Source organism: Notothenia coriiceps, unplaced genomic scaffold, assembly GCF_000735185.1.
Source record: "Notothenia coriiceps isolate Sejong01 unplaced genomic scaffold, NC01 NC01_scaffold00021907, whole genome shotgun sequence".
In the NCBI taxonomy this organism is placed as follows: domain Eukaryota; kingdom Metazoa; phylum Chordata; class Actinopteri; order Perciformes; family Nototheniidae; genus Notothenia; species Notothenia coriiceps.
The window spans coordinates 1-11,518 of record NW_011354608.1 but is presented as its reverse complement, the minus strand read 5'-3'; the positions used below and the strand labels follow the sequence as shown (position 1 = coordinate 11,518).

General features: G+C 41.9%; 1 protein-coding gene across 1 annotated transcript; it reads right to left on the bottom strand.

Moving 5' to 3' along the window:
• Positions 1-548: 548 nt before the first annotated feature.
• On the bottom strand, positions 549-10,377 carry LOC104953527 (SH3 and PX domain-containing protein 2A-like; the record flags this gene model as incomplete). Its single annotated transcript, XM_010780471.1, has 2 exons — positions 549-9,572; positions 10,258-10,377. Coding segments are annotated over 2 exons (2,121 nt in total), but the record flags the coding sequence as incomplete, so codon positions are not given.
• Positions 10,378-11,518: the final 1,141 nt, after the last annotated feature.

The window sequence follows — 11,518 nt, the reverse complement described above, 5'->3', positions numbered from 1 at the left end:
TATCCATAACATCTTATATAGTCATAATATAGCAATGTTAACCCGTTGCTAATGCTTTAAATGCTAAACTTTATGAATGAACCTCCTGAAACCTGTAGCTTCGTGCTTTAAGAGGTGAATGTCTGTGGTGATTCTTTGGGATGCAGGTCTGAGCGTGTGCTGAATTTCTTCTAACTTTCGACAGAAAGGATAAATCTCTCCACACACGTTTGTAAACAGGGGAGCAACAATTCTTGTCTCTCCTCTTTAGAAGGAAACTGGGTCTCCGAGAGCTCGTTCGTCTTCATTCGTCCACTGAACCCGCTCTCACTTTCCTCTCATAACTCATACCTTTCTATATATAACCAGCTGCATTGTTCTGCTCCTCCCACATCTAAACTTATTTAATCTGCCAAGAACAATAAGGAGAATAAAGATAAATGTCTCAATCTGTAACATTACTGTCACATAATATCTAGCTATGGCAGCGAAATGGGGTTTTCGGCTCTCTACCTGCAGTAAGTAACATATGTGACTGGAAGTGTGAGATAAACGAAAAGGACCCGGTCTAAAACAACAAAGATAATACATTTAATATTGTTTCTCTTTTGGGCAATGCGAGATACAATGTAAACATGTACATTACAAGATACAAAAAAAAGGAACAAGACTTGTCAAAATGAAGGGGTAAGAAAATGTCCTGTTTTCAAAAGGAATGCACACGTGCAAAATGTCTCCAATCAGAAAGGAAATTGTGACAGTCTTTTAGATGTCATTGTTTTTTGTCCTAGTGTAACGATGCTTTCAACAGATCCATGAGGCCTTGTCACCATGAGGACAGACGACTCTTCATTGGAGGATACATTCACTTTAACAGTGGCATAAAGCTCCTCATGGCATACCTTTTGAAAACAAGGAGCTTGCAAGAGTTAAACACAATTTGCATAACAACAATGGCAATACAAAAATAAAGAAAACAGAAATGAAAGAATAGCACCTCCTTTGGTCCAACTCGAGGCCTGCAGTTCTTGTTGTGTTTGACATGCTGGTAACGGATCGTTTTGTCAGTGTACAGATCAAGAGCGTGATGGCGTCGGGCTTCCAAGGTTTTGTTGTTGTTTGGCACACTGCTCTCCACAGCGGGGTGGTGACAGACTATATTCTATAAATTCAACATCCAGGCTAAAAACAGTCTCCACTTTCTCATAAATCGACCTCAGCTTTAACTCCACATCAATCACTGGTGACAGCTCAGCTCCAACGCTAAAATATGGCTGAGGCCCCCGCGCAGGATGGCAGCCGCCGCAGCGGTGTTGGCGATTAGGAGGAAGCTGTTAGCGTTGGAGTATCGTCTGACTGGGGAAGGTTAATTAAGACACACTGTTGTGCTAATTAGAATCATGGATTCAAACCGAGACAAAGAAAATAGTTACAGAGACACAGCTGCGCTCCTCCCCCCGCCCCCCCACCCGAGAAGGGCTTCCGCGCTGATGCCCGCCGGCTCCTCAAACAACTGCATTCTGTGCGGAAGTTTTCAGAATGACATAAATAATCAGCATACTCTGATGTAAGTGCCTGGGATTTTTCATTTTTTTACCCCAAACCCTGCAGCTTTACTCATTCTTTTCCTTTCTTCCCTCACACTAACTCAAACAAAAGCAACCAATTAATAAAAAAAAATACATAATCATCTTCCTAAATACCTCAAACACACTTGCTAAAACTTTCTAATCAAACCTACCCCTCCTTCTGTCAACCTTTATAACTCCATCGCTCTATTCCAGAGCTGGGTGACTTTCAAAGCCCTTTCTTGATTTATTTTGATTTTTAATTCAAGCTTCATTAGATGTGAACAAACACTTCCAATCCTGTGATACACTTCCGCAACATTACATTCTTTTCTCAACAAAAACACAAGGCAAAACAAATAAGAATCCACCATTTGAAGCCTTTTTTTACCGTCGTATTCCAAAACACTTTCTTCCAACACTGAGCTTGACTCTCACCCCCTCAGGGCTACATAAGATCTGAGCACTCTGACAGCAAAAAGGAGCTACGATAAGACGTGGTATCACTTTTTAAAGTTATTCTGTGGATTGAGAGTGAGACTGAGAGGAGCTTCAGAGCTGAGAACTCGCCCGTCTCTTGCTGACTTGCAGTTTCTCGCAAAAGCAGCTTCGAGAACTTCAAGTGCTGCAATTACAACATCGTTTGGAGCAATGAGATCACTGCTAAGGTGGGGAAGCTGAGAGCTTATTACGTTGCGTTTTGTTGAAGGAGGGTAGAAGGAGTTGGATGAAATGGGTTCCCTGTCAGAAGGAACTATTTTTCATAGTTTTCAGAGCGGAAACATTACCCATTAGCCTTCTCCTTAAAGCAGAGCTTCTCTCATCTTGTCTCCTTGAATCCACTTTCCAATCCTTCTCCCTGCGTCCTGCTCTCACAAACTTCTTCCTTGACCTCCAAGTTCCCTTCTTCTAAGTGCACCTGCAAACTATCCATCTCATCATGCAAAAACACACACACCCCACTCGAACCCTTCTCGATTTCTCAATGCTTCCACCGGGATCGCTCAGCTGTGTCGAGGAAGGACGGATATGGAAATAAGTGTCGAGGGAAGAAAGAAAGCGGAAGGTGAGACAGGAGGAATACGCAGCTTGTGTTTGGGGTTACAGGGTTTAAGGTGTTTCACGCCTGAGGTGCCATCCATTTGTTAAAATAAAAAGAGAGCAAGGAACAAAACCAGAGTGCCGGTGCAGTGAACCTCCGGGGATTGATCAATAAACTGGTTTTTCATCATCATAGTGTGTTGGCATGCGGGACGCAGAAATATTACCACTGCCAATCCCATTTCCATTCTGCCGTGGGGGTGCACTGAGGTTTGAGAGTGCATGTTGTAGCTGAACGAGGCTGAGCTGGTATGAAAAAGAAGCCTGTAACCTAAAAGAACACTTAGTCGTTTCGGTTAATAAACGTATTTGCTTTTTTGAGAAGAGTTTGATAAGATGATTGAGACAACTCTCATGTCTTGACGCTAAATAAAAAGCTAAAGGCAAGACATAATTAGCTTAGCAAAACAATTAGAAGGATGGGTAAACTTAGCTAGCAAAGTTCTATCTAAAGGAGGAAAAATCCCACCTACCGTTCCCTAAAGCTCAATAATTATATTATCTGGGTTTATGCCATTGATTTGATGGCTACAGAAACCAAAGATTAGGCAGAGAAAATGTGTGGTTGCAGCCGGGATTATCTCTTGGCCAGGTGCAGTGATTTATGGCATTTTGTTTTGTCAACTAAGTGTAAAATCAAAATATTGGTGTTTGATGTCTTAGGTATTAAGTATTACGTTTTATTTCATTCTCAGGGCTAGTTGTTTCCCACTACTCTAAGTATGCTAAGCTAAGATAACCGTGTAGTGTCTTAACTTCATAATCCAATATTTTCTACAGACCTGGTTTAAGACGTTTAAAAAATACATTGTTTGAGTGATTGTCTGATTTAACAAAACACTTTAATTACCTTGTTAAAAATGTCCTCTAATTGCATCTACTTTTTCTGGTGCATTGAAATTCCAGAATATATGCATATATATAGTTGGAGCATAACACAATGCTTATTATTCACTAAACTCTTATGTAATTCTCAGTTTATATGAATGGGAGGCTTTAATTTTCCACATACAAAATGTATGGGAGGAGCTAAACATTCCACGCTGGAGCCGATTGGCGCATACACACCTTTAACCCTAATTTAACTAAGTTTAGAAAAGCACTCCCCTAGTAATTAAAGTAGAAAACTCACTTATAACGTTTTGCGAAGTGAAGCTCAAACACACAAGTGGGTTAACAAAGAGCTACATATTTGTTGGAGTTGAGGGGGCTTATGTTTTAACAACGAGAGTAGGCCTTTTCTTCTCATATAACTCTCAGCAAGAAAGCGATCAGGGTATATCCTTTAAGGTGGAGACAACCAGCCGGACAAAAGCATTTGTGGACACAAGCCCCCCTAACAGTAGAGGGAACAATGTGTATTGGCCTGTACACGCAGTAAGTCTTTAGCACAATGACGCGTTTACCTGTAGCGCATGGATAAGGCCTGCCTGGGGCTGAGCACAGAGAAAAATAAAGCTTTTTCTATTTTTGGGGTACAATCCTGGAAGCTGATGGATTGAACTGAAATGGCCTGAAGGAGCATTCATCTCCCTGCTCTCTTGTTTACCGCAGAGACGGTTCCAAATGTCACCTTCCGTTGTGGTGATTGGTGAGGAAGAAAATCTGACTTGGTTTGACAATGGTGGGCTAAATGTCAAGAGAGGCTTCTGCGTAGGTGCTGAGAGGACACACTCCAGAGAACAAACAAAAAAGGAGAAAACAACAACACAAAAAGAAGAAGCTATCAAAATTCCATTCAGGCACGAACGTGACAGGCCGCTGAGACCCCTGATGATGGGCCCCTGACTCTCCATCCGTGGAGAAAGACCCAAGATAGCTGTAAAGTCAGTACAGAACGGGTCAGTGGGTTTCTGCCATGCCATTCACAATCACTGTCCAGAGATTCTCATGCGAGTTATTATAAAAGTCCGTCCCGTCAGGAGATAATGAGATGTCACCTACGACGGCTTTGGTCCGATTACTTTTCCAACGCTAACACATCTGCTCCTTGATGTCCTCTTGAAACGATACACTTGAATGACGGTAAAAGCTCATGACTGGCAGTTTGACGGGGAGCATCTACTCCCAGCAGATTAAATGGCATTGTTGACGGTTTTCTTTCTACACCTGTAATTCTCATCCTCTTGTTGAAGCATGATGATGTTTCTTATCTATTGCACACTTCCTCGCGGTACATTTCAGAATTTGACAAATAGGGTAAAAAGGACAAGAAAATAAAAAGCATGAATAAAGACGCTACACAGCTAAATGTATGCTCGACACAAAACGATTCATTGCTATTTTAGCCAAGTAAATTCAGCTCAATCAATAAAAGCAATATGCAATAATAATAGTGCAGGAGCGAATTGTACAAAGCGATTTAACACATTTACATAATGCCTTCGTCTTGTAGGGAAGGGAACTGCATACAGCGAATCAACTGATTAGTTCTGAATTGTATTATGTATCCTTACATTTTTTCATATACTTCAACAAATGCAATTGCTTCACATAGTCAATTAAATGATGATATTTTGCATATCAATGTGAGTGAAGTCCAATTTCTTTAAAAAGAATGATCTGTATAAGCTATACAGTAATATTTTGAGTGGGGGAATAAGGTGATTGTCAAACCAAAATTAGATATAAAACTATTCATAATAAATATGTATAAATCAGGCATTATGTAAAGCACAATAAAGATGAAGGAAGTGCCCTTTTTTTGCTAAAATTGCAGCATACAGCATAGATAAAAAATCTGTTTTTAATTTTCAAAAAAATAAATGATTGCCCAATACAAAGAAATGTGTTACAAATTATTTTAGCTGCACCGAGATTTCAAATTCAGTAAAAACAATGCGTACAGATTCACTGGCCAGCAGTGCATTTCGTATTGCACTGAGGTAGGAAGGCTGGGTAAAATCATGTTTAGTACCACTGACCCCCCACTAGAGGTCTCTATTTATCCAATTATACTCAAACTCTGCAGGTTACTGTCTCATTTGAGGTGATGACAGAAGAATAGATACATAATTTATTGTATTCAATAAATACTATGCTGAGTATTGACTGCATCTTCACATTAATGCACCATAAAACAACAGATTTAAAGTGCACTAATTCACAAAACAGAACCACTTCGTTCCTCATTATTGTCACTGTGTGATCACAGAGTAACAAACAAAAACAAATATGGTTTCGCTAAAATAGATAACTGCGATCTAGCAGGTACTGCACTTGGTTTAATATTGTGATACTGTCCAGCAGAAACATAATGAAAAGCTAGTGCTGCCTCATACCGAGAGCTCACACCGCTCAATAGAAAATGTATTTCAGCAGTCTTGAACATCAGCCGTTTGAATTTAAAGTTGGATTTGAGCTCAGAAGGTTCAATTCAAATGTTTCAGTTCTGTTTGTGAGTAGAATTATCTCTAACTTCTGTACATTATCTTTTAACATATGGTAAGTAACCAAAAAACAATTGGAAACAACTCTACACACTATGTTGTTTTTTTTAATATCAAAACTTACTTCTAGTTTAAAAATGGTATCAAGTGCTTCCAGGTATTGATTTTTCAAAAAATTGTTTAAGGTGTTTTGTTGAATACACTAGGCCTAGGTACACTACACTATATTACTTTTACCATATATCATTTAAAAAATCACAAAAATAGCCAATGCAATCTCTTTGGTTTGATCACATTTGGGATAAATGCTTAGAAAATATGTCCCTGGGATTCAATTATTTCACCACATTTCCAGTACTCAATACATCCCGCAACAGCGTATTATTACATGTATAGAAACAACTAAATATTTACAATCAAATGTTCCTGGAGCCAAAAGCACTACAGTAAACCAAAACTATGCAAACTAATTGTTTAAAGTTATTTGCTACCCAGATACAGTATGAGGTGGGTTTCTTCTGGAGAGCAAATTACAATTTTCCAGAAAAGTATAACGCGTCTGTTATTTTCAAGTTTAACAGGTTTTACAGAGCTGTTATCCCAGTTACAGCTGGGATTAAAAACATACATATTAACATGTTTTTCTGGGGTTTAAGAATCTACTACCAAACTTTGCCAATTATTGAAACCTGAGCATCTCCTGCATGTGTTCCAGGAGTTTAACTTCCAATTCAAGGCTGTCGGTGGTAAACAGATGTCACAAGAAAGCAGAAATAATTCCCTACGAAAGACTGCATCAACATGAGACATTATAACATACAATGATTTAAAGAATACTTATAATGAGATTAAAAGGTTTCAGTTTGCTTGTGGCTTAAAACAAATATAATTCTCTGCTGACTGAGTCTAAACCTCAGTTACTTTCTTTAATCTGTGTTGGACCAATCAGAGCACTCTAGATGGAAATCTTGCACTTTGTTTGCACTCTATAGTGGAGCTCTTAACTGGTTATGCAAATTGTCTTGGTGGTGTTCGTAGGCCTATGGCACTCTTAAAAGATTTGGTTGATTTATTGTTTTTCGTAATCCACCATTTAGGACCTCCATTCAGGTGATCAACAAAAGGCACTTATCGGCCATCAGAGTCAGTGATGGGCAGGAATAAGCATAACCGTTACCCTGCTCAACTTCTGTATTACATGATGCAAACCTCTTTAAGAGGTTATCACTCCCATTCATACCATTTTATATCTCAAAGACATTACCTCTTCAGATTTCCTCACTCGAGGAGGACCAAACCGACATCCTGTCTCTTAGCCAAAATATTTTAAATCTTTACACTCCTTTTCGTATACATTTTAGTAAACCAGCACTAAAAGTGTCTTTCCTTTTTTACAAGCTGTCATAAATGTACATTGTTCAAGGACATATTGCTTACGGGTGATTGCGGGTAACATTCTTAAGGAGCCACCAACGTCCTTGGAGTCATCAAAAAGGGGAAAGATAGAGGAAAGGGTAGGGGACGGATGTGGGGTTTATTTTTTTCGCTCTAGATAGTTGGACGGGACCCAACCCTTGCGTGGAAGCAGGCTGTCCTGAACCTGGCAGTACCACCATCCATTGGGGTTTCTTTCCAGCACCTCCAGACAGGTGCCCTCCGTGAAGCCCATTGTCTCCTCATCGCCCCGGTAGTCGGCGATGGACACGTACACATCCCTGCCCAGGTTGTTGTGGATAAGCTGGCTCTTCTCGATGGGCTTGGGTCGCACGGTGGACACAGGGATGCCGTTGCGTTGGTTGACGTTACTTGTGCTGAACGCGTTACCCGAGGATCCCAGGCTGGAGCGCTCTGCGGGCCTCGTCTGACTTTCCACAACGACATGTGGCCGCACGGTGCTGAACGAGGCATTTCGCCGGACGCCAAGGGTGGCGGAACCGGAACCGTAGTGATCGCTTCTGTGGAGCGTGTCGTTTCGCCTCAGAGAACCCGTCATGTAGTGTCCATCCTTTGATGGCTGTGATGTGGTCACAAATACAGACTGAGGCCTCACTACCACCTGGCGTACCCCGTTCCTCATCCGAACGCCACCATTAACTACGGCTGAAGGCTTCGAGAAGCCGCCGGGAGGCTTGGAGGGGATTGGCGGAGTGTTCCTTCTCAAGCCTTGATGCTGCTGATGCTGGCTCAGACCCTGAATGTTGATGTTGTTGAGGGCCAGAACGTGCTGCTCGTTCTTCTCCAGGCTGTTGGACTTACTCCTGCCACTCCTGTGTCCTTCTAGTTCGAACCCACCCACATCACCCACTTGTCTGACAGGCTCCAGGTAGTATGAGGGAGCCCAACCCTCTTCGGATACCCAACGGATGTACCACCAACCGCTCTCCTGCTTCTCCAGAACCTCAACCTCCACCCCGGCTGGAAAGCTGATCTCAGAGTCCTGGACCTTCTTATAGACATCCAGGGAGCGGTAGAGAGTGGGGCCTTCCACGTCCGAGTCACCGCGGCTCCCTTTGGAGTATACTGAAGAGAGATCTGAGGTGCTGCGCGAACACATGGAGTCCTCGGATGATATGACAGAGCCTGTTTCAGATTCATCGCGAGTAGGTTTGAGGCCATGAGGCCGATACTGACTGGTAGGCCTCAGCTGCCGCCTCAGTGAGCTGATGTCCATCCTCTCAGGACTCTGGGGCTCAGATTTGGTCAGGAGAGGTTTAGGTCTGACAGAAGGCTTAGGCCGGGTGGAGGGGCTCTGACCTATTCTCTGCTCCACATCCCGGCTAAATGGAGCACCTTTCTTGGAACCTCTGGTCAATTCATCTGATGAAGAGTGGGGGCTGTTGTCCTGAGAGCTCAGGCATATATCTATGTGTCTGCCCAGGGTCTGGCTTCTCCGTGTCATCTCTGGCGTCATAGTCTTCATGGGTCTACCTGCTAAAGGCGAGGATCCGGAGAGTTTGCGAGGGACTGTGGAGGAACGATAGCTCCTTGGGGAACTCGGCTCACTGGAACCTTTGACTGAAGACCTCTCAGCACCACTGCTTGGCCTGAAGTCATTCTCATAGATACACTCCTCTTTGGAGACCTCCTCCACAGACCTGAAGGAAGTTCTCCGACGAGTGAACACAGGGGACGCCTTGCAGACTGGAGGGGAGGCCTTGCAGGAAGGAGGGGAGCTGCGGTACTTGTCGCTCACCACGCTGCTGATCTTCACATCCAGGGCACGTTCATCCTTAAGGGAATCGGTGTCCGATTCACCTTCACATCCGACTGCAGGAATATCATATTCAGGCTCCTCATACACGGGCCTGCTCACCGGCTCTGAGACTTTTGCAGCAGAGCTAGCAGGAGGGGGTGCCTCCTCCGGTTCTAGCTTCTTGACAGGCGGAGCTGGGGGTGGGACTTTGGGCCGGGTCAGGGTGCTGGTCCGACGACTGAGGTTGGGCTTCTTGCGCTTGTCAATGTAGGAGCAGGGGGCCCAGCCCTCTTTCTCTCCGATCTGCACATACCACCAGCCCCCGGGGTTCTTCTCTATCACCTACACAGCAATAAATGGAAGATAAAAGCTATGTCAATTAAAGTAATGGAATCTGTCAGAAGTGTTTCATGTTTTTTATGAGGCCCATTTATGCTTTTTGGGCTTACCCCTTTCCTTTAGTGTGTGTTATAATGTTTTGTGCATGTAAATGCTCTGCAAAGACTAACATCCCAGAGTTTCCTCCAGAGGGATTCTCCCCCCCCCAGCCCCCCTGCCTCTAATGTCTCAATTGGACTACTTTGTTTTTCCTCCGTAACATAATGACATCACTATGTACTCGCGCTTCTATTGGCTACAAATAGGGTGCGACAGACGTCGTGACTGGTTTCAGACAGAGGGTGAAAAGAGGAGCTGCAAAACAGGCATTATGAGAAAAATAAAGAGCTTTCTGAACATGAAAGCATAGAGACAAATACAAATACAATTACCATAAAAGGGCCACTTTAACACTTTGTAGAATTTGCAGCACAACATAATCGGAAAAAAAAACATATAGGAATCTATGTTATCTTCATCTCTATCCTAAATTCCGCGCAGAGCAAATTCTGACTCCATCATGAAGTTAAAAAAACAAATCTCAAGGTTGCATCTCCTTTGCTTCTCTGTATCTTGGGAGTATACAGTTGACACACATATTCAGTGAGCCCTGGCTGTCTAATCTCAATGACGGCAGTGTGGATCTTACATCAGCCTTTTGTCCTCCACGGAAACTGATGCCATCAGAGATGGAGGACTGGAAATCTGCTATGGTGTAATACTCTGCTTCCACAGCAGGGGGTGCTGGTGGCTTTGGTAACTGGAGTCCCTGTGCAGAAAATGGGAAGAGAGGTGAGCAGCTGACATCATAAAAAGCTATCATTATCTGACTATATCTTAAGAATGAGAAAGAAATAGATCATAATAAAGGATTTTCAATTATTAAGTGATGTGCTGTATGGCTACATATGAAAATATTAAACATATTTATTAGTGTGTACAGTATTTAAGTGTGCAGGGATGGATTGAGATGATCCAGGACTTGCGGAAATAATACTGTAGTGTTATTGCTGTGCTTTCATGGTTGCTATGGCAAGTCTCACAGTAACTAGGGAGCCAATTAATAATCGTTCTTCTTATGTTGTTATTCTAATTCACTGTATTTACAGATGTAGCACTGAATTTCAGACTCCAGCTTACAGCTTCCTGCCTACGACCTGCCTAAAACCAGAATAGAGGAATGTTAAGCCCTCCCACTATTTTCCAAGAGGGCGTTGCCAGATTTCAATTTCAGGTTTTAACCAGGAGATGGCGCTTCATTCACAAATACAGAAAGACAAGTTTCATGGACTTTCAGTTGTGTTTTGAAGAGCATTTGAACACATCAATATTTTAGATCAACTAAAGTATATCTAATCTTGTAATTCAATAATATATAGTCTTTATATATTAAATAATCATAATTATAATGTAAATGTTTACATTACACTTCTTTATTTGTTATGCTCATACTTTTACCTTTACAATCGTTTGCTTTAATATGCAGTATATTTTTTGTATATTTTTGTGTTTGCTTCCTCCTGCTCCCTTTCGGACACATACTGTATGATTTATTATTATTATTAATATGAAGATATTATTAAGATAAGATAAGATAAGATGTTACTTTATTGATTGAACATTTTAGTTTAGAATGTGCTGTCCCACGGTAATTCAGAAGGCTAACAGGTCACATTCCGACCATTATTTAAAACAATAGGTGCTTTCACACCGTCTACAGTTTGATTTGTATAGAGGGACCTCTGTGGCTGAATGGCCGAGATTAGGTGTGGCGCATTTATCATAGGTGATCAGAGCTAACTGCCTGCCGTCAGATTTACATTTAAAAAAACAGATCTGATTTTAAGACTATTTCAGCGCTCATAAAGAATGATAAGAATAAGAATAATGCATATTGAACTGGTTTCATT